At 40.8% G+C, this 24,654-nt stretch overlaps 1 protein-coding gene across 1 annotated transcript; it reads left to right on the top strand.

Moving 5' to 3' along the window:
- The first annotated feature begins 916 nt into the window (after window positions 1–916).
- On the top strand, window positions 917–1,312 carry LOC149157139 (uncharacterized). Its single transcript, XM_089444999.1, has one exon. It carries the CDS (start codon window positions 917–919, stop codon window positions 1,310–1,312), a length of 396 nt encoding a protein of 131 aa, XP_089301125.1.
- Window positions 1,313–24,654: the final 23,342 nt, after the last annotated feature.

The raw sequence follows: 24,654 nt of genomic DNA, 5'->3' as shown, positions 1-24,654 counted from the left end.
TCAGCAGAAGCAGAGTATCGTGGTTCCGTGGAAGCTAGTAAGGAAGCCTTGTGGCTTCGTCAGATCCTATCAGAGTTTGGCTTTGAGCAGCAGCATCTAACTACACTTTGGTGTGATAATCAAAGTGCCATTCAGCTATGCAAAGATCCAGTCCAGCATCAGTGCAACAAACACATTGAACTACACATGCACTTCATCAGAAAGCTCATTCATGACCATGTTCTTGAAGTGCAATATTGTTCAACAGATGATCAGGTTGCAGACATCTTCACAAAGGCTCTCACAGAGGCGAAGTTCACTAAACTTTGATATATGCTTGGAGTTCAGGAAGTTGTCACTAAGGGGGGATAGGCTCTAGTGCCTCCTTCCTTCTCCTATTGTGTCATATTTGTAAATCCTTCAATCCTATCCCAAGTTGTTCTTAAGGGGGGATGTTAGGATATTCCGACACATAGGAAATAGTTAAGTTCAACTTGGTCTAGTATAGAGTTAGGTAAAGTGTGTTTCTTTACCGTTGTACATTTTGTAACTTACAATCCGACGGTCACGATATGTAGTGATCCGATGGTTCACTCTCTCCTCGGTATTACCGACACTTGATCCGTGGCTTGACACCCGATTGGTCCATGAGTTCTATTTAAAGCGCATGGAGGGTCATTGTTCGGATAATCCGTGCATGAGAGAAAGCTTGTGTAAATTTTCATTCTTTGATTAATAAATTGCCTGAAGTGGCCGCGTTGGCTCAGGTCGTGGACTGTTTCCCTCTTTGAGGGTTTTAACCACGTCAAAAATACTGGTGTATTGATTTGAGATCTGGTTGTGAGCGATGTCCTTTTGGTGTTCTTTCTGAGGAACTTACCTTGTAAGAGATAGTCAGAAAACCACTAGATAGATTTATGCAGAGTGGGGAGGGGAGATGAAAAACAATGAGGCTGAGTTATGGGCGATCCACCAAGGTTTGAGAATAGCGATAAGAAATGGATATAGAAATCTGGAAATAGAAGGAGACTCACAGATAGCTATAGAAATTTTGAAGAAACTCAACAACGGGAAGAATTGGGAGCAGATCACCACTAGTTGGAGAACTGCAGGGATTGTTCAAGAAATGGCAGATCTGCTAAAAAGGATTGATTATAAAATCTTTAACCATGTGAAAAGGAAAGGAAACCGAGCGGCAGATTTCCTCACGAATTGGGGTTGCAAGGATCGAAGTAGCAGAATTGGCAATCAGTGGATAATGTTGCGACCCAACAGAGAGTGGGAAGACCTGGCCGGTATCATTAATTATGACCATGAGCAAGCAACAAACTAGAGTCGTATCATCCGTGCGACGGACAGGTAAGATGGATCGGAAATCCCAGAAATTAAATGATTGTCAGTCAAGGCGGGGGAGTGGTATAATGGGTAGGCAAGGTACATTACAACAGAAGTGTGCGATGACAGGTAAGAAACAACCACCCCATAGCAATATAATTAAATCAAGGGATCAGAGAGGAGGAAAGAAAGGCATGTCAGAGTCCAGAAATGGAAATGATGATCGAAAGATAATTGATAGGAAAGGCGGCAGGCATAATAACAGGTGGCAGCGGAATTTTAAGTCGATAGGTAGACGGATCAAGGTAAGAAGGATTATAAACGGGCAGCAACGAGAGGAATGACGACGAGGAAATTTGTTTGTTAACCAGAGCGCGAAGAGAAGAAAGGTGGTGGTGATTCGCACCAGAGAGAAATCCAACCACCAAAGGAAATTGTGCCGAGATTTAAATGAGGACACCATGGAAACTAGGAAGAGAGCGAGGGCTGTAGAGGAGTTGGAAGCCATGGAGTGCAAAGACAGAGACAAAAAGGGCAAGGTGATAGTGAAGGAGGAAACAGTGGAAGAGATATACGAAATATATGATGATTACGAGGATGAGGAAGACCTGCAAGAACAAGGCAGGCGAAGCAGAGAACAAGGTGGAATCGTAGGAGGTAGGGATACTCAGCAAATCAGTGAAGAACAGAAAGAACAGCGGGAGGAAAGGGTAAGGCAACACGGTGGACAGATGGAAGGCAGAGGCGCGGGTAGCATGTCGAAATTGGGAAGCAGGAGAGGCAGAGGACTGCTCAGAAACAGAGGAGAAAGGGGAGGAAGACAGGGTAGAGAGGGAGACCTGTTAAAAGAACAAGATGATCGCTAGACAAGAAAATCCAACAAGCAGAAAGGGCTTACAGTAAGAATACTAACCCAAGAATTAGGAGGATTATTTAGAACATGGAGGAGGAATCGATTCAGGCTCAGTCTGATTCAGAAATGGAAGATTGGGAGTTTTTACTCCATGACCCAGGCAATACTAGAGGCAGAATGTCCCTATTCAAGCAGTCATTGCATATCTACTGGGTGATGAAGAGATTATTGGCTAAAGCCTTGGAACAAGCTGCAACAGAGATGGCAGAACTGGCGCAAGGAGTCCCCAACCTAAGGAGGGAGCTGAGGATTATTTAGATTACATTGGAGATGCAAGAAAAGAAGCTCGAGGAAATTCATCAAATGATAAGGGAAGGACAACAGGGTGTCAACAGGGAGACAAACCAGCGACCAACGGGAGAAGCTGCATGAGGATAGATATGTATTAATTTTGATGAAATTGCATAGTATAGATAATTATAGTTTGCTTAATGTATTAGATGAGGAAAATCGCTATATGCATATAAGTAGAAATAGAAATATGCAAGACTGTTTAGTTTATTTAGCATGGATAAACAGAATCTAGAACTTCTATTTTTGGTCGACTATTAAAAACTTTAGGTGGCTAAGAAACTCGGTTTCCCCAAGAGGGCGAGTTGAAGTCAACCGAATATGCACTGTTTTGTTTTGATCTAAATTAATAGAAAAAGAGAGTACCACCGTAGCTTACAAAGAAAAAAGAAGATGTATGCAATTTGCTCATTTGTGGAACAATGACGGAGATGGATTGTTTTGGCCTCAACGTGATGTCGAATCAGATGATATTTAGTATTGATGTGCTTTGTTCGATCATGGAACTTTTGGTTCTTGGCCAACTTTATTACAGAGGTGTTGTCAATCATGAGTGGAGTTGATTGTACTTGTTTTACCTGCAAATCTTCAAGAATTTTCCTAAGCCACACAATTTCTTTTGCTGCTTCAGCTGCTGCCACGTATTCTGCTTCTGTTGTGGAAAAAAATGGAACTGATTGTTTGCGTGATCTCCAGGAGACAGCTCCTGATCCAAGACTCATATAATATCCTAAAGTAGATACCCCAGTTTCTTTGTCTCCATCGAAGTCTGAATCAGAGTATCCGATCAAGCTGAAGTCATCCACCTGTGTGTACTTGATTCCAAAGTCTTGAGTTCCCTTCAAGTACTTTAGAACTCTTTTTGCAGAAGACCAATGTCCCTCACAAGGCTTTGGCATAAACCTAGAGAGGATTCCAACAGCAAATGAAATGTTTGGTCTGGTGGTAGTTAGGTAGTTGAGACTTCCTAAAAGCTATCTATACTTTGTTGCATCCTCAAATTCCTTTCCTTCAATAGATGTGAGCTTCAAGATTTGTTCTATTGGAGTAGTAAGAGGATTGCACTTTGTCATGCCAAACCTGTTCAACAAAAATCTCCAATGTATTTCTTTTGAGAAACAAATATGGACTTTGGATGTTGGGTTACTTCAATGCCAAGATAGTAATGAACATAGCCCAAATCAGTCATTTCAAAACTTTTTCCCAATTCCTTCTTTATGGATGCAATGTAGCTTTCATTTTTCCCTGTCATTAAAAGATCATCTACATATACCACAGGATATACAACTGTTTTGCCAACTTTCTTGACAAATAAAGTTGCATCATCAAGATCAAAATGATTGAAATTGAGTTTCAGAAGATGCTCAGTTAGTTTTTCATACTAGGCTCACAGTGCTTGTTTGAGGCCATACAAGGACTTCACAAGTTTGCATACTTTATGTTCATGTCCTTTCACAGCAAGTCCTTCAGGCTAGGAGATAAAAACATTCTCTTTTAGATTTCCATTCAAGAAAGCAGTTTTTACATCCATTTGATGGACTTTCCAACCATTCTGAGCTACTAGTGCAAAGAGTGTCTGGATGGTGGCCCATTTTGCTGTGGGGGCAAAAGTCTCCTCATAATCGACCCCTTCCTTCTGTGCAAAACCTTTTGCCACAAGCCTAGCTTTGTGCTTGTCAAGTGAGCCATCAGCTTTATACTTGTTCTTGTAGACCCACTTGCAGCTAATTGGTTTGGTTCCAAATGGAGGATCAACCAGCTTCCAAGTGTCGTTCTTTATAAGGGCATCATATTCCTTTTGCATTGCTTCTTTCCATTCATCATGAGAAGCAGCTTCTTTGAAGGAAGTTGGTTCAAAATCTGTAGACAAGTTCAATTCGCGATCATAAGAAAAATCCATATCAAGAGGTGAATTAGAGTCATCTACATCACCTCCTTTTTGTCGGTTTGAATTTCTGGTTCCTGTTTTTCCAATTTCATCAGGATGAACACTTTCAAGTTTCCTCGTCAGCCACTTTGGGGGACCTTTCTGAGATGGTCCAAGCTGCTATGCTGATTGAGTTGGGATTGAATCAAGATTGAGTCTCCCAATTCTTTCAATTACATCACATAAAGCATCATCTGTTGTTGGAGTTTCATGCAGGGGAGAGTGTTATTCAGAAGAAGATTCCACATGTTGATCTAGTATAGGAATCCCCCCTTCAATATGTGGAATCTGATTATCAAATTCTTGAAATGATTTTGTTTTTGCGAATTTATCCAAGCGATCAAGTTGTCGCTCAACAACATTGTCAGTTTTGGATGATTCAAGGAAAATTACATCTCTAGATACAAAAAACTTTTTATTTACTTCATCATAGAGTCGGTATGCTTTGGAGGTGTTTGAATAGCCCAAGAAGATACATTTATGACTTCTAGCACCAAGTTTGTTTGTATGTACCTTTGGTATCAAAGCATAACAAGTGGAACCAAAGACCCTGAGATGTTTTACCGAAGAAACATGCCCATACCACAATTCATAAGGAGTCTTGTTTCTTATAGCATTAGATGGACATCTATTCTTTATATATGCAACACATAGAACAGCATCAGCCCAAAACATTATCTTTACATTTAAAAAAAAAAAGCATGGATCATACCATATTCAAGATTGTTCTATTCATTTTTTCAGCTACACCATTCTGTTGGGGATTATTAGGCACAGTTGCTTGATGTTTGATCCCATGTTGGCGAAGATACTTTTCAAATTCATTTGATGTGTATTCTTTTCCATTATCAGTGCGAATAGACCCAATATGAGATTGTGCATCATTTTCAATCCATTTATGAAAATTCTTGAATATTTGAAAAGCTTCAGATTTGTTCTTCAATAAATAAACCCAACACATTCTGGTGTAGTCATCAATAAATGTCATGATATATTTATCTCCATTTGCAGAAGGAACAGGCATTGGACCACATAAATCTGAATGAATGAGTTCAAGCTTCCTATGTGCTCTTGAATGTGAATCATGAAAAGACTATTTGCTATGCTTTCTTAGAATGCAAGCATCACATTGCTTAAGTTTCCTAGGAATTGTAGGCAAACTAGCAACACCATTTTTCTTCAATAAGCGGAGACTGTCATAGTTTAAATGTCAAAATCTAGCATTCCATAATAAACTTGATGGAAGTGTACCTTCTTCATGATGAGAAATATATGAGAAATGTTGTGAATGAGCAGAGGTTCCTTGCAGTTTGAGAAGCCTTTCTTCTTCTATTCCCCTCATGACAAGTGAGTGGTCAGATGCTTTTCTTACCTCAAGCTTGCCATCAAACATATGAATGGAGTGACCTTGCTGGCGGATGTGGACCAAGGACAGAAAGTTTCTCTTGAGCTAAGGGAGATATAGAACATGATCCAGAAGAAAGTCTGGAAGACCAGGTAGTTTAAGCCTGATTGTGCCAAGCCCTGATGGCTTGATTTTTGATTGATCTGCAGAGTATACTGCTCCATCAACATTGTTTAGATAATCTTCGGCAAAATCACATAATCAATCTTTTGTCGACGCGTTTCGAACCAACCAGTGTGGTTCATCGTCAGGACAAGTTGAAGAACCAATCCGGCTAAGCTGAATAAATAGAGAGTGCAGAGACTCCAACGGCTATATTGCCAACTGCTAAATTTGACCTAAGGATCCTAGTCAAACCCCTAACAATACTATAAATAGCTACAACAGGTAAACTTGTTAATTTATATCTAAAATTAGAATCGATTTGATATTTTTAGTATATAATATAATATCATATTAACTATAATGGTCATATGTCTATAATTATTATTATTTAAATATTATGTCATTCTTAAATTTAGTTATATTAGGTAATTTATTCTTTAAGATATACTATTCTACATTATATAATGGTCCAATCTAATAAAATAAGTTTATTAATAAATCTATATTTACTAAAATTCTTAATTCAATAGGGATTTTATTTGTTTGTTTTTTAATATTGAATTAAGAATTTTAGTAAATATAGATTTATTAATAAACTTATTTTATTAGATTGGACCATTATATAATGTAGAATAGTATATCTTAAAGAATAAATTACCTAATATAACTAAATTTAAGAATGACATAATATTTAAATAATAATAATTATAGACATATGACCATTATAGTTAATATGATATTATATTATATACTAAAAATATCAAATCGATTCTAATTTTAGATATAAATTAACAAGTTTACCTGTTGTAGCTATTTATAGTATTGTTAGGGGTTTGACTAGGATCCTTAGGTCAAATTTAGCAGTTGGCAATATAGCCGTTGGAGTCTCTGCACTCTCTATTTATTCAGCTTAGCCGGATTGGTTCTTCAACTTGTCCTGACGATGAACCACACTGGTTGGTTCGAAACGCGTCGACAAAAGATTGATTATGTGATTTTGCCGAAGATTATCTAAACAATGTTATGGATCACAGAAGTCTAAATTCCTTAATAATTTCCATCAACATTGTCAGTAAAATCTTCAAAAAAATCTTTTCTATGAGTCATGTGACAAGTTGCTCCTGAATCAAGCAACCAATCATTTTTCCAGGAAGCAAGTGAAGCATTAAACCAATCTTCATTTACTCCAATGTTACATTGTGCCTCAACATAGTGAGCGGATTCAGGTGCTTTACCTTTGTCTATATCATCAGTTTTACCTTTCTGTTGATTTCTTTTCTACTCAATTTTGTCCCATGGTAGCTTGCATGTAGAGGCATCATGTGACCCATTTCTTTTGCAGCGAATGCAGTGCAAATCTGCCTTTTCTCCTTGAGAATGTCTGCCCCCCCACCTCTGAAATATCTTCCTCTTCCTCTTTGTCCACCTCTTCCTCTTGTAGAATCTTGAGCATGATGCTTTTCTTTATGAGCAAGGCACACAGTGTCTTCAAAAGATTCAGGGGCTGTCTTCTTTCCAAAATCTTTCTCTCTTTCAGCAAACTTTTTCACAAGAGAGTCAAAGGTTATATCTTTGAGATTTCCATTTGCTTGCAAAGACTCAAGATAATTGGAGTAAGTAGGATAAAGTGCCTTGAGAAAAGCAATAAGAGGGATATCCAGCTCAACCTTAGTGGAATTGATATCATGCATTGTAGACTTTACTTCAGATGCAAGAGCAAGAGGATTATTATTTTGTAGTTCAAGAGTGAAGAGTTTAATCATGAGTTGAACAACTTCAAGTGCAGAATGTGAGTCATAGAGTTCTTTCAGCTTTTGTAAGGCTTCAAAGGCAGTTGAATATGACGAAATATGGCGACTCACCTCTTCATTTATAGATGCTGCGATTAATGCATAGGCTTTGCTGTTCTTGTTTTCCCAAATGATGAGCTCTTTGTCTGAGGTAGGCTGTACTGGGTCATTTTCTCCTTCTCCAACACACACTCTTTTCCACAACTCATTGAAAATGAGGGTGTGTTTTATCATTCGGGACCATTCAGGATAGTTCTCCTTGCCAGTGAGAACTATTCCCACCATGGATATGATCGAATGCATTCTGTAAAAAAAATACTTCTGCTGATAGAAAAATACTTTTGCGAATATACAGTAAAATTGTACTCAAAAGAGCATTCTCAAAAGATTTCAAATCTCTTCCTCATATACCAATGTGCACATCAATACCTCACGCTACAACTTTATGCAACATATTTTCTCCAAACTTATTTGCTTCAAATCCCTCCAATGTTTGATATAAAAGCATCCAGCATTTCATTCAAATATTATGTATTACATATCACTTCAACGTTTTAAATGTAATATACGCCCATTACATTTACATATTACATATCACTTCAATGCTTTAAATGTAATATATGCCCATTACATTTACATATTACATATCACTTCAATTCTTTAAATGTAATATACGCCCATTACATATTAAATTTCACTTCAATGCTTTAAATGTAATATACGCCCGTTACAAAATATTACATATTTCACTTCAACGTTTTATATGCTCTAATGGTAATATTACATATTACATTACCATACAATGAAACACGCAGGCGTGATGATTTCCCACGGGTGAGGAGCAGCGGCGCGTGGTCTCTTAGGATTGTGTAGTGGCAGGGCTTCTTCCATCGGGAGCTCAGACTCTTTGGATGCGCCTTATCTCATTTAGCCACACAAAAATGGCGTTCAAACGCAAGTCTCCAGGAAAAAGGATTATGGAAAGGGAACAATGATGGTCGCAGGAATCAAAAAATACAGTGGTTCTTTACACAGGTAAAAACAGAATAATAGTTCGTCAAATGAGGAGAGCCTCGAAATCTTTATTAACATCTCTCAGGCGATGCCAGAAGGATTATGCAATTGAAGCGTTTCTAGAGCCAATGTATACGCTTTCAAAACAACGTGATAGCATTTCAAAATAGCCATAGTACAAGCGCTGGTTAAAAGGCAATACCCCTACACAGTTTTGAACAGTCAAGGAGACACAAGACACATGGAAGTCTATTACAGCAGGGTCGAGGTGGACATAGCAGCGTATGAGCATATGGGAGCCAAACACAACAGAGTAACGTAGAAGCAATCAATGGTGTAGGTAGGCTCGACAGAAAATGTCAGGGAACTGACACCAAAGAATTTATGGGCAGCGTATTCTATGGAGCAAGGTTCAGGTAATGGAATATTGAGCAGAGCGCAGGTAATGGAATATGGAGCAAAGCGTAGGAAGTACAGGCACTTAGTGTTACAGGGAAAAGTGTCTATATAAAACTTCTCTATCCCACTAAGGTGTGGTAGCTGCCTTTGAAACAAACAAAGTAAAGTCTACTTTTGTTTCTTTTACGATAGATAGATGAAAGAAGAATAAGGAGACCAACCTCTGTCTTTCGCTTGACTCCTTGTTCGGTTCTTCTCTCTTCTGATAGTCTTTCACTGCTCGCCTTCTCGTACGCCCAGCTTCACGGAGTACCTGCGAGATCACAACAACACAAACCTATACAAGAACATGGGTCTATTATCATAAATAATCTAGGGTCAGATGTAGATTAACCATACAAATGCATGAAACATAAATTACATAAGAGTATGGAAGAAAACAAGAATAGCTTTATTGATAATCAAAATAGAGTCAAGAGAGTTACGACCAGCTATTCCGACCTAGCATCATCCTCTTGACAAGAAAAGCCCTCTTTTTACCTCATACAAATCTTAGATCACCCAACATACACTGATGTTACCTCAAGAAACCAACAACAATTCCTTACAAGATGCAAAATTTCAGCCTCTGGATCTCTGGGATGAGGGATCCATATATAGATATCTGTAAGGGGGATGAGTTAGCTTGTGTTTTGATTAGTGTCCTCCCTCTGATAGTCCTTGATTCCACTTGGAGATTGATGATCTCTTACTCATCCTTGGTCGAATTCAGAGAGGCAAGTGTCACAGGAGAAAGTTCTAGAAGATTCCATGCTTTTCCACCTTGCAGAATGACACTGCCATTTGTCTCTTCCCGCTCAGCGCACCCCATAGAAGGGATTCCTGCAATGCAACGCACCCCCCAAGTGTACTTAGGTGAGCTGCAACGCACCCTAGCCATGGACCAAGTGCACTGATCCTGTTTTGACCCATTCTAAGCAGTTTTTCATGGAGAACTTCTGGGAGAAGCTGTAATCAGTTGACCTTGTTCCTTTAGGGGTTGGAACAACACTTTTAGGGACTTAGGAGCCCTTAGTTTATGGATATTTATGCTTGGTGTTGCAGGGCCCAAAAATATCTATAACAGTTGCCCCCTAAAGCATGAGGTCGTTAATTCTTTTTAGATGTCGGGTGAAATGCATTATAATGAGGATCCGGAGTTCTTTCGAGCCGAGAGGAGACCTGTAATAAGATACAACACAATACATTATCTTCATAACATTTTCATGATCTAGCTGAGGCGGGCATTCCCATGCTCAACTTTATAAATTCATTTTTATGTACATAGGACAGACAACTGTCTGAGTATAGACTGATGATTCGGATAGAGCCATCATCCATTTGATTGGATGATTATCTGTGTCGTAATGATGTACATTTGATGTTTTTATTTTCCTGAATATATATCGCAGCCCGGATGGATGAAACTAGATCTGGGGTCTTCAATCTCGTCCGATCTTCACTCAAAGTACAAGTCGATCCATGTGAAAAATGTTTTGGAGTCGAACATGGAAAGACATTGCTTGATTACCAGCCAATGATGTAAGTTGTTAACAGGCGCGAGAGGAATCACCGATAATGATGATGACCCTCAAGTTACGGCAGTACAATCTACGTGGTGCGAATAAAGGACTTGGTGTCGAACACCACGCAAAAATCTTCCGGTCGAAGACCATTGATGTAAACCTTTCACCAGAAGTGAGAAACTTGCCATTAAGGCATGCAAGCTTCAAAGTACTGAAGCGGTGTTCCTAGATCGACTTCTTGGATAATGAGCTGATGTCGACAAGAAGCGATCCGTCATAGGAGGGCCTTAATGAATCCCACATCAATGACGTGGAACGGAGCAAATGATTTTAATGGAGGTGAAAACTGCCTAATGATATAAGGTTCAGGATGGCAGTCATGAAAGAATGGAGTATAGATGTATTGTGGTGGGTGAAACCCGGGTGAATTCTCTGAATGACTTCTCTTGAACATATCGACGACACTGACATGATGGATTGGTAGCATTAACCCCAAATGTGGATGGTGTGATATGACCATGGTGATGTGACCGGTGAATGAAACAACCCAACTCGACATGGATACGGAGTGAAAGTGTCATGTTCAAGAGCAAATTGCTACCAACAAAGTTTCTTCAAGTTTTCTTCCCAATTTTTCCCCAGTCATTGCTGACCAGTACCTCTTTATTTTTATCAAGCTTGAGGAGGATAACATATGCTTGTTCTATAATTTTCCCTTTGGGCAAACCCATCGCTATGTTTTATTGAGCCTAGCGATAGTGAAACTCGTTCTTGTCTGCCACGGACAAGTTTGTCGCTATTATGCTTTTAATGAGTTTAATGACAAAGATAACTCGGTCCTTTTCAATTTTAGAGAGTCTGAAAAAGGGACGTAAAGAAAACTCCAACATTCCTTTTTCGTCACCTAATCCCTTAGGTCTGAAAAAGTATAAAACAATACAGAAGGGATGAATTTTCAATTCTTTTAACGAGCCGAACAAAACAAGCGCTCGATCTTTTTGTGTAATGATCCCTCAAGTCCAAAAAGATTAAAATATAAAGGAGGGATAGCACTTCCGGTCGCTTTAATGAGCTGGAGAGGCCAATAGCTCGGCAATCTTTTCATATTTTATGAGTCGATTTTGAAAAGAGATTAAAGACGACTCGTCTTTTGAGGAACGAGTGATAAAATTGGGTAGCAACTGATTCCAGGTAAGGCTTGGAATTTTCCAATCACAACAGTGTAACAAGGATGGCTAACATGATCACTCTTCGCAGCTGCTCCTCAAAATGGGTAAACAATCAAATGGAGGTGAACAATCGGCCAATGTAAAAGTGGATGTGATGGTGCAAACACGCCCAAGGCTTTAAAGGCTGAAATCTTACATTCACGATGGTTATTTACCAGAAATTGGTTTATTTTTTATTGAGCTTAAACTCTGGAGGAACATGTGCTCATTGCTTATATTTATTTTTTAACGAGCATGAAGTCCACATTAAAACTGCTCGATACATCCAGTCGTATAATAGAAATGTCCCATATAAAAATGGCAATTTTTCAACTCTTTGCCCTTGAGCCTCTTACATGCAAGCTAGGAGTGACCAACTACTGTTTATGGAGTTAGCTAGCCACTAAAGTAAGGTAGGAAATCTCTCCTTTAATCCGCCGAGCCTTTCAGAAATAAAAAGGTTCTGCACGAAACAAATGGTCGGTCTGACCACTCACCCGACTCGAGTGGTTATAGTTAGAGAATGTATGAGGTTAGCGTTACGCTGGTCACTTTTCACTTGCTTGCGAGAGGTTTGCATGCCCTCAGGTATAAAATATAGTTTCAAGGTTACCCCTTCTTCTTTGCGCCAAAGCATTTGTTTTACCGAGAGAGGCCTACCTCTTACAGGCTACCCAAAAAAAATCACTTCTTTGGCGATGTCTATCGAAATAGACAAAGGTGAGTGGTGGTGCTCACTCACTCACATAACTTTGACAAGAGAATCTTATTCCAGTCCAACCCCCATTTCCAATCACAGACGGGAGTACAGAGGTCATATATCTCTCGCGAAAACCTACCCTGTACCTAAAGTTTTCCTGCCGAAGCAGACCAGGGTGCATGCCCCCTGGGTTTCAGTCACGCCCCCGAATTACTCGCGCTCATCGGGTTGACGGACTGGGTGTTGAGACATTCCTTGTGTGAAAAGACCATTTAGGAATGGTGTACGACTATTTGCTATGTGTGAGCTGGGGAATGAAAGTTGGTCTACGAGCTTGACCACTCTTCCTTCATGCAGAAAACACATTACTCTAAAGAGTGAGGAGACAATCGCTCCCATGCAATAAATATAGTCTCGCCCAAGATGTAGATTATAATCCAGGGGACCTTGGACTACCATCACGTTCATTTGAACGGTTTTCCTTTTCAATGTTATTGGCACATTGGGAAGGATCCCTAAAGGTCGACTGGTTCCTTTGTCAAAGCCTGTCAGATTTCTCATTTCAGGCAAAAGCGATGGTGAACCAAGCACTTTCCAAGCAGTTGAGGAAAGGATACTCACAAAAGCCCCTTCATCTATGATGGTACCAGCCATAACCATTTTATATATTTGAACAATGATCTGAAATGGTACACTAGCCGGTAGGCAGGGTCTACCTAGTTGATTCCAATCGAAGGAAACAACCAGGTTGCTTGGAGGTGGGACCGAATAGATGGCCGGGTACAACTCTGACGAACTTCCTTCGTACGGTAAAGGAATGGGTAGATTTCCCCTGTGTTCATCAGAGTCTGTGGTCACGAAAAGAATTTGGACGATGTCATCCTTGTTCTCTTCGGTGACTGTATCATCTGAAGATGGAACCTCTGAAGGCAAGACCGGGTCAACTGTCGTCTCGACCTTTTGACTTTCGTTTGGTGTGGATTTAGATGGTTCATCCTCAATGATAGATGCTTCGGCTGACCATCTGAGCGGGTCAGCCAGATTCTCAACTAGTGATGGACTCAGCAAGAGTTTTTTATATCCAGGTGGAAGTCGTAACAGTGAAACCGGACGATCTTCCAGAACTCTTTTAGCCTCGTCTAAGAAGGGACAATAGTGGATGGCATGATCACCTTCACACAGTTTACAAGGAAATCTATATTTTTCTTTTTGTCCATGAGCTTCACTTTCACTAGTCGATGGTGTGTTTTCAACATGATTATCAGAGGTTGACGACACCGGATTGTACAAACGAGGAGACCAGTCCCTTAGGATCCGAGGGATGCAAGGACAATCTCTGTGATAATGGTCTCCTTTGCAAATGACACATGGCGATTTAGGCCTGATTGGTGCAATGTGTGGATTTTCGCTAGATAACGATTTGTTGCCCCCTGTCATTTTTGGCTCCTTCTTCTTCTTCTCTCTCTTCTTCTTTTCTTTCTTCTTCTCAGGTACTTGATTCTTGGCTTTACCAGCCCCATCAAGCGAAGAGGAAGGAAGAGAGGAAGAATTGGATGAAGTGGAGGTTTAGGGGGTAACTCTTGGATCGTCTAGCTACTGACTTGACTGCTCAGGAATTGCGGTGTTCTGAACGACAGAGGTTGAGAAGAGCCATACCGGCAAGCCTATTGTCAATCCTGGAAGTGACAATGTGGCCATGTGGGGTGCACCAATATCTCCCCAAGAGGAGAAAGGACTAGGATTCCCTCCAAGGGGAATTCCTTGGTTGGTGGACCCCATTTTCTCAACCCAAGACCAACGTAGGAAAGGTAATGATTATTCCGTTTAAATAAATTTTAAGACGCTTTGACACAACTTGTTTTTTCAATTTTAAAGAGTCGAGAAAAAACAAAAGATGACTCTAGTCTCCTTTGATTTTTAATGAGCCTGAAGTGACAAGTGCTCAAATGGACCTTTTCTGTTAAAGAGTCTGAAAAGGAACGAAAGGGACTGCTTTGGAGATCTAGGTAGAGGGTTTACCAAACCAATTGCAAAACTACAAAATACTTTTTACGGTACGGCAGTCAATCTTCCCGAATGCTGTGTTCAGTGCATTGTGATCGATAGGGCGGCAGACACGGCTTCCTATGGATAAAGGATAAAGCCTATAGTGGTCTCCCAAAATATACTTGATGGTACGTGGGAGCACAAGTCCGTATTGGCACTTGTCGTCTCAAAGTGGAGGAATCACCCAACCAACAGTGAAAGCGATAGTTACCACATTTTACGACGCCAAAACACGTCTCTATCTAGACCTCTAGATGTTGCGTTAGGTTCCAAAGCATTGTTAGATTCATTCAATTTATTTTAGAGTTGATCTTGTTTATGAAATTTGCCTTTTGGGTTCACCGCGTGATGTATAGATATAATTCCTAAAATGCAATCTAAGATGATAAACAAACATTTTATCTTCTTTATGCCATGAAAATCCTAGCTACTAAGGAAAGATAGACAGATTTCTTTCAACAAAGAGAAAAGTGCACACACTATATGCACTTTTCCTAAATCAAACCAATCAAACTGTCTAAATGCAAATGCACATGCATGTATTTTTTTCGACTTTCTTAATATGTAAATGATAAAAAGAAAGTTTAATGTGCAAATTTGAATTACTTTTAAAGCGACTGTAATTTAACAACTTTCTTTTCAAAAAGAAGTGAGGGAAAAAGAGACACTCAACAATTTTGAAATGAAATATTGCTTTTCGACACTTTAAAAATTACACCAATTCAAATCATATGCAATAGTAAATCATATAATCGACTACCAAATAGGAGGATTGCTGTCTATGGCTGAAAATGAAAGTTATGACACTTTCAAATCAAATAACGATAGCTCGATTATGTTACTTTTTTGCAAAAAGAGAATTGAAAATGACTAAAAATACACTTAAAAAACTGACAGTTCTTTGCACATTGGAGGCGGAATAACAACAAGGAAAATGGTTTCAAACAGAGGTGTACTGATCACAGGCTGCAAAATTCAAGAATAGAACTGAAAGGAGTGAACACAGGAACCAAAATCCAGTGACAAAGTTCAGTCTGATCAGCGCACATGTAACATAGGGAAATTGGATTGCAGCGCAGGTTCCTCACTCGGGAAGTGCACTGAAATGCAGTTTCTCAGAACAGAGAGTGCGCTGGTCCAGAGACGAGACTTTGAGCAGGCTCTGGGTCACAATTTGCAGTTCAATTCAGGGTTTTTGGCCGTGACAATGGTAATCAGTAACTCAACAATCAGGGGTAGATCTAAATGAGGTTACTAAGGCCACCACAAGGGGCAATTAGAGAGCTTGTAGATCAAGTGTTTAAGTCATAAACAAACTCGGAGATTGACTGAAGCAGCGTTGATCTACTTTGCATTCATAAAACGAATGCAGTTCGAAGGCTAGCTGGCTTAGCTTCAGGCTCCGTCTGTATGTTTATAAAGTAAACAGATGTAAATGAACAAACAATCTATTCGCTCCCCAGCGGAGTCGCCATTTTGTTACAGGGAAAAGTGTCTATATAGAACTGCTCTATCCCACTAAGGTGTGGTAGCTGCCTTAGAAACAAACAAAGTAAATTCTACTTTTGTTTCTTTTACGATAGATAGATGAAAGAAGAATAAGGAGACCAACCTCTGTCCTTCGCTTGACTCCTTGTTCTGTTTTTCTCTCTTCTGATAGTCTGTCACTGCTCGCCTTCTCGTACACCCAGCTTCACAGAGTACCTGCGAGATCACAGCAGCACAAAACTATACAAGAACATGGATCTATTATCATAAATAATCTAGGGTCAGATGTAGATTAACCATACAAATGCATGAAAGATAAACTACACAAGAGTATGGAAGAAAACAAGAATACCTTTATTGATAATCAAAATAGAGTCGAGAGAGTTACAACCAGCTGTTCTGACCCAGCATCATCCTCTTGACAAGAAAATCCCTATTTTCACCTCATACAAAGCTTAGATCACCCAACATACACTGATGTTACCTCAAGAAACCAACAACAATTCCTTACAAGATGCAGAATTCCAGCCTCTGGATCTCTGGGATGAGGGATCGATATATAGATATTTGTAAGGGGGATGAGTCAGCTTGTGTTTTGATTAGTGTCCTCCCTCTGATAGTCCTTGATTCCACTTGGAGATTGATGATCTCTTACTCATCCTTGGTCGAATTCAGAGAGGCAAGTGTCACAGGAGAAAGTTCTGGAAGATTCCATGCTTTTCCACCTTCCAGAATGACACTGCCATTTGTCTCTTCCCACTCAGCGCACCCCATAGAAGGGATTCCTGCAATGCAACGCACCCTAGCCATGGAGCAAGTGAACTGATCCTGTTTTGACCCATTCTGAGCAGTTTTTCATGGAGAACTTCTGGGAGAAGCTGTAATCAGTTGACCTTGTTCCTTTAGGGGTTGGAACAACACTTTTAGGGACTTAGTGGTTGAGGGGAAAGTACCCCTAGGGTCCTTTGGGTTAAGACTCTACCAGACTGAAAATTGCTTATTCAAAGAAACACACACAGCCAATATCTTTACTGTAAGCAAATTCTAATGTTGAGGGTACGTACCTAAGGTCCTACGTTCGAGAAGGCCTTTAGGGTCCAAACCCTTCTTGGAGTTCCCTTCTTCTTCTTTGACCTGTAAAACAAACAAATCAAAGAACACAGTAGTACATGGACAAATACTTATACATAAACCATCTTCATGCTATAAAGTTAGTTATAAAAATCTTTAAGTAACTACTTGCATAAGAATTCAAAACATGAATCTCATAAGCACCAAGAAAGATTGTTTCGGGAACCAAGACGTGTTTCTTTATATAAAGGCAAGTAAAGTACATATAACGGAAAGATTTCACCTGAAACACCTTCAGCAGGCTCCAAGCAAAGCTTCCTCCCGAATTCATTCCAGCCTCAAGCCTCCAACAAGAGCTCCTTCCAAGTCTTACTCAATGGTGATATAAAGGATGAGTGATCACCAATACACATGGAAACAAGGGTTTTCTATGCAAAGTGGGGGAACTGCAGAATGCACCAAGGACTTCAGACCTGGTCTAAGGGAAAAATCTCAGCATAATAATCTTGCTCTCTTTTCTCTCTCCCTTAGGCCTTCCCTTTGATGTCTTTTTATACCATCTCCAAAGTAGTTTTTTAGTTAGGAGTTGGTTGGGAACAGTTGGGCCACGGGCACTAACAGGTGATCAGCAGGTAAAACCCGCGATCTTCGCCCAAAAATAAGGAATTATTTATTTTTTTAAGTGTTTTAATACATACACGTGGGTTGGGTATACACAGACCCGCGTGTACACGCGTTTAACTCAGGGCAATGTCGCGTATAAGGGATAAAACACTGTTTTTTAAATTTTAGGACCAGGTCTGGAAGGAGGGGTTTCCCTAGGCCATGAGTGCAGCATCACAAACCATAAGAGTGAGATTTGGAGTTATAACAGATGCCCCCTAGTATATGAGGTCAGAAGGGGAACATGATGGCCAAAATATATTATGTAATTACACGGAAAGGAAGTCTTGTCGAGAAACTGAGGAGGACTTCACCAGAATTTAGCCTGCCAAGCCACCAAAAGGAGATCAGAAAGAAACACTGTCTGAGGCGGGCATACCCATGCTCAGAAAAAGTAAAGCATGTCCGCATATCAAGTACAAGCGGATCCACTAAGTATACAAGTATAAATGACTGGAAGATACATAATGGATCATCTGATCATAATGAGAAAGTACATGTCTGAATATCACATATAAGACTGTCAATGATGCTGAAAGGTGCAACGGATCACTGATATCAAAGACTGATCCCAAAAGGTACCAACTGAACATGATGGAATAGGATGGTACTACACTGCAAACTCAGGTGCCAGCATATAGAATGTCGCCATGACTGACTGTAAAATATAAGGTGGAATGGTGTCAACTAGCAGCAACAGGAGCAACTGTCAAGTGAACCAATGAATGCTGATACAACCTGAGGTCTTCACCGACCGCCGTGGTACATTTCTACACCATGGGAATAAATGATCTGAACTCAACCATGTGAGAAATCATTTGATTACCAGTCATTGATGTATACCGTTAACAAACGCGAGACTACTCACCGATAATGATAATGAGCGTCAAGGTACCCAGTACAATCTAACAAGTGTGAATAGATGAGCTGAAGTCGAACACCTATAAGAATCTATCGATCAGGAGACAATGATGGTTTCCCACTGTCGATAGCGAAGGATCTGCCACTAATGACTGCAAACCCCAAGGTACTGCCAAATGGACTCTAGATCTTTGCCCCAGAGCAATGAGTCGGAGTCGATAGGGAAAGATCTGCTAGAAGGAAGGCATTAAGGCATCCTCCATCAATCTAGCGCGAGTGTAACCCGTAGGCCAATAATGTGGAAGGAATCAGACGAAAAAGATGTAGTAACCCAACCGAAGTACGTTTCCGGCGTACACAAGATGTGGCTAGCGCATGGCAGAAACCCTCTGAATCAACCAATAATGAAAGCTGGCACAGAGGTGAGGTATCCACAAATAGGGTCAAATGGAAACCAAGGTACTACAAGAATCCCAATGTGTGATAATGTATGCTGATGTCGAACACAAGGGAAACCACTCAGTCAAAGACCCATGATACTGATCGATGCTGAGCACAAGGTGACCTATCAATAATGAAAATAGGGCCAGGGTGCGGCTCTAGGCCTGTCCTCAGAGCAAGGTGTCGTCGTCGATAAGGACAAGACCCGCCAGCAAGAAGTCAATGGGGACCTTCTCAAACCGGCACGAGCAAAGGACCAATATAGCTGATGTGATGATAGACATGATACTGACAACCAGGGATGGCCGACTGAAAAATGAGTCAAGAGACACCGCAGAGAGGCCGACTCAGGCTAACTTCCCTTGAACAAAAGCACGACTCAATGTGACTATGTGGCAGCATATGATGACTCTGTATAAGTTCGCCATGCAGGAGGCACGAACGAACCCTCCATATGATTGGAAGAGATAACCAATCGGGGGAGAACTGACTCAATAACAAGGTTATGGCATACCTAAGTCAAACTAAATCCCACCCATGCAGAGGAGACTTTGTTTTGAGTGCTTTGTTCAAGGGCGACACGACTGACTCTAGCTGCCAACAATAAATGGAAATAATGTCCCTGTTCCCGCTCTTTTTTGGAATATTTAATTTTTTTGTCTTTTTCTGTTAAGCCGGAAAAAGAATAAAAGAATGCTATGGTACAGTGGAAAGAACGAGTGTCAGTGAAACAGATGATCTAGTTCCTGGGAAAGGAACATTCCTATGCTCAATGCAGGGAGGTGAAAACTGGTCAGTGACACTCAGAGGTATGTTCCTTCCACGGATCAGGGTATGTCAAGCTGCAGAAGTCAAAGGTATGCAAGGTTGATTTTTCAGACGTCATGGTCAAAAGTTGGCTTAAACACGAGTCCAAGTGAAGCCGGCTCTAGGCCAAAAGGTGAAAATGGTCAACATGCAATGCAGAAGTACAACTCGACACACATAGGAGCCTGTAGGGTATAAGGCCAGAACGAAGAGAAGAAGCAAAGAGGAATGAGTCTTCAACGCATAAGTCATGGCGGGACTACAGAGGACTCCCAAGCCTACTCAAAACGAAGCAGCATGGGCAACAAATGTCAGTGAGGTGCTAATTACGATGCCCATGTAAAGGGGTGGCTCTACCATCGTGTCATGATTTAAAGAATCGGCGAGTGAAAATGGCTTACGAACCATAACACGATGAGATGGACCCTACGGCAGATGTATTGGTCAAATGGAGGCTAGTATGCATAATGCAACGAAAAAAATGGTGTCCCTAACCTATATGCTAGTTAAAACACGATACCTGCCATGACGGGTCAGCGGTCATGGAACCGTCTCGAACTGTCGAAAAAAATGTCCAAAATGTCCTGAAAAACAAACCAAACTCGGCATTCCAAGCTCCCAAGTTAAAAGTCACATGAGGCCAAACAAAATAAAATTTTGAAAAAATTTTTCATTTTCAAAACTTATAAAAGGCATTTTGGACTCACCATTTTCACCATTTGACTTGGAGAGCAAAAATTGTGGAGCAAAAGGAGCAAACTTCCCTGTGACCAATTCAACTGTTCAAAATTGCCGAAAACTTCTAGGTAAGCCTTAAACTTGTCTTGCAATTAATTGTGATAGTTTTTAGGAATTTTAGTTGATGTTTTACCGTTGGATTTTTGCAAAAAATTCCTTCGCGGCGTACACGCGGGTTGGCCATATTGAACTCGCATATACGACGGCCCTACACGCGACTGTGTATATAGGAACCTGCGTGTGCGCAGCGAACTAATTTTATAAACAAAACTAACGGATGAAAATGATTTTTTCTTCCAGGATGACTATCACATGGCGTGAAAGGGAGCATTCAGCCGTGGATAATGAAGTCATGGGAAATGATGAAGCATTAGATGCCCTACGGGGATGCGGGTTGCTAAAATTCTTCAAATTGCCAAATATGAAAGCGAACACGCGTCTGCTCGAGAGGCTCATTGATTATTGGGATGTCGATGAGGAAGCATTTGTAATTGATCAGATGCCACTCAGGATAGAAGTGGAAGACATATATTTTATCACGGGCCTTTCCCGAAGGGGAGAGGTAGTACATTCCCGGGGCAGGACACGGAATAGCCTCAGTGTAGATGACTATGTACAGATTTACTGCCCGGGTCATCGGAAGGTCGGGAGCCAGATCTCTATCCCACATGTGGCGAGTTTGTCACTCAGGATAATCTTGTTCACCATAGCTCGAGTGAACGGATCATCCTCACTACATCAGGCATCACGGGTAACCATGAGCGTGGCAGTGGACTGTCTCACTACTGTGTTTGACTGGTGTACTCCTCTTTTGGCCAACATGAAGGAACAACTCACTTCTATCAGGAGGGGACATACCAAGAACTTTGGGTTCGGAACCATCTTGTGCACTTTCTTCTTCGAGAAGGTTCCCGCACTCCGCCCCAGGGTAGCAGTTGCCATCAGTACCCCATGTGATCCACGCATGGGCCAGTGGGCTGACCTGATGAAACGTCTGGGGGGTGGGGAAGTCCCAAGGAATGCATTTGACGATGACTTCTTTACCTGGTGGGAGTAGCAAATCATTGCCATAGATGATTACCCCTATGCTGGGCTAGATTTCCGAGGAGATCCTGATCTAGTGTTACCACCGGATGCAGCATGGGGCGAGATTGGTGAGAATTTTTTATTGATTTTATGATTTTTTGGATTTTTCAAATATAATGATGAATTTTGAAAAATATTTTTTGGTGAGACTCAAATGACTAATATGATGATCATGTTCCAGACATTGGGCCTGTACGACAAGATGGATTCCCGCGGCATGGACGACGTGGCCGAGGAGTTGAAGAGGCGGCTGCGGATACGGAACGGACCCTAAACAACGTCCAACGACATTTGGCGAGACTGAGCTGCCGAGTACCGATGGCCGAGATAGAGGACCTTCCTCCAGATATGCAGCGTCATGTGGTTGGCATGCCACGTGACTGGGTTCGCGTCTTTTGGCACGTGGCCAATGCTATAGTGACATACTTAGACGCTCATCCTGAGCCGAGGCGTTAGATATGCCTGACATGATTATGGGCATTTGAGTCCCAATTTTGTATATTTTTGGACACACATATGTACACTCGAGGCGCTTTATGATATATATATATATATATATATATATATATATATATATATATATATATATATATATATATATATATATATATATATATATATATATATATATATATATATATATATATATATATATATATATAGTTTGACTTTTTGATGCATGATTTTATGATGAAGAATGATTGATATGCCAGTCTAATGCTTGATTAGCGATAGAATCAGCTAACCAATTTTGAGATCTTGGAATGTGCAAATAATTAATGTAAATAAATGATCTTTGCAACAACCTCACCCTTAAATATTGGCGATATAATAATGGATCCCTAACCCGATAAATGTTATTTAATTGAGACACTATCAATTGAGAATCAAGATATACTACCAACAAGTCGATTCCATAAGAGATTGCCTCGGATAATAAATTGATAACAGCTGTATACTCGGCCATATTGTTTGAAGCAGGACCGATACACACGCCTCTCGATACCATCAATTGACCAGTTGGATAATAAAGTACCCAAGCTGCGGAAGCAAGATTCCGAGTGTGTCGACTAGCACCATCGGCAAACCTAAAATAGACCAAATCATCCATCAGCACCTGCCACAGCAGACCAAAAAGCACTGATATCAGAAAACGCTCGACGATATATGTATAAATATATACATAAAGTACAAAGAAGTCATTGCCCAGCCTGAACTAGGCAAAGTACTTCTTTAGGTAGAGCCCATTTCGGGGCTCCGCTAGCTTGTTCCCTTCAAAGTCGATTAACTCATACAACCCTTTTTCTAAAACTCGTTTAACAATGAAAGGATCGTACCACATAGGCCTAAATTTTCCTGCCCCCAAGGTGTCTTTATCTTGGTCGTAGACCAAGACAAGGTCACCTTCAGAAAAGACTCGAGGATGGACAGACTTATCATACTGCGTTTTAACCCTTTTCTTGTGAGCCTCATTCATCGTGGCGGCGTCTCGACGCTGCTCATCGAGATGTTCCAAGTGAACTAGGCGCTCTTCGAGACTGGAAGTCTCTGGAAGGAGTTCAACAGCCAACTTAAGAGATGGAATTTCACATTCGACCGGGAAGATGGATTCCATCCCATAAACCAACTGAAAAGGTGTAAAACCAGTAGCCATTTTGATGGAGGTTCGATATGCCCATAGAGCCGGATACAACATAATGTGCCAATTGGACCGATTTTTATCAATTGTCCATTGGAGTATCGTCTTAAGAGTTTTGTTAACTGCCTCGACCTGCCCATTGGCCTGAGGATAATAAGGGGATGAATGCTCCTGGTGGAAGCCTAATTTATGAGCCAATTCGGACATTAGTTGATTCTGGAAATGACTGCCATGGTCAGTGACAATCTCCCTTGGGATACCGAATCTTGAGATGATCTGATTGAAAAGAAACAAAACTGCCGTGTCACTATCGTTCTTATAAGTAGGCATGGCCTCAGCCCACTTCGTGAAGTAGTCTACAGCCACGATAATGTACTTGTGATTCACCGCTGAAGGCAGATTACAAGTCGTAAAGTCAATGCCCCACTTAGTAAAGGGACCGACAGTGACAACGGGAAAAAGAGGAGTTGGATGCGCACGCATCTTCCGAGTAAAGATTTGACATGGGTGGCAGCGTTTGACCGCTTCCACACAGTCCTTAAAAAGTGAAGGCCAAAAATAGCCAGCACGTAAGATGCGTTGGGCTGTAGCAAGCCCTGATAAATGACCACCACAAGCTCCGCTGTGGCAATCATTAAGCACGGACTCTACTTCCTCTAAGGTTAAACAACGCCGGAGGATTGATTCAACCCCTCGACGATATAATGTGTCACCAACAATAACATATTTTTTTGCCAGGTGACGTAATTTGCGACGTTCATCCTTGGAGAAAGTAGAGGGGCACTTCGAAGTCTGGAGATAAACAATGATATCTCCATACCAAGGGTCTTGTGCAGAGATGAGGAATATATGTTCGTCGGGTAAACTTTCCTCATAAACAATATCATCTCCACAAGGTAGCTCCGAGAGAAGTTCCGCAAAAACCATGGATTTCTTAGATTTGGCAGACAAGAACTCGAGATCGAATTCTTGCAAAATGACTATCCATCTATTATATTTGCCCCCAATCACTCGCCTACTGAGGACAAATTGAAATGGATTGACTGCCGCTAAGACAAAAGTTTTACGTAGCAAAATATAATGACGGATCCGTTGGACAGCATGAACAGCTGCCAAGGCCAACTTCTCAACCGGAGAATAGCGAAGTTCAGGGCCTATTAAGCCTCGGCTCAAATAATAAATG

This window comes from Pinus tabuliformis, chromosome 9, assembly GCF_031772625.1.
Source record: "Pinus tabuliformis cultivar Carrire ecotype Pingquan chromosome 9, CPIR1, whole genome shotgun sequence".
In the NCBI taxonomy this organism is placed as follows: domain Eukaryota; kingdom Viridiplantae; phylum Streptophyta; class Pinopsida; order Pinales; family Pinaceae; genus Pinus; species Pinus tabuliformis.
This window is presented reverse-complemented; position numbering and strand designations above follow the sequence as displayed.

What these genes read in the sequence shown, in the direction of transcription:
- LOC149157139 (XM_089444999.1), top strand. Translation starts at nt 917, where the DNA reads ATGAAAAACAATGAGGCTGAGTTATGGGCGATCCACCAAGGTTTGAGA.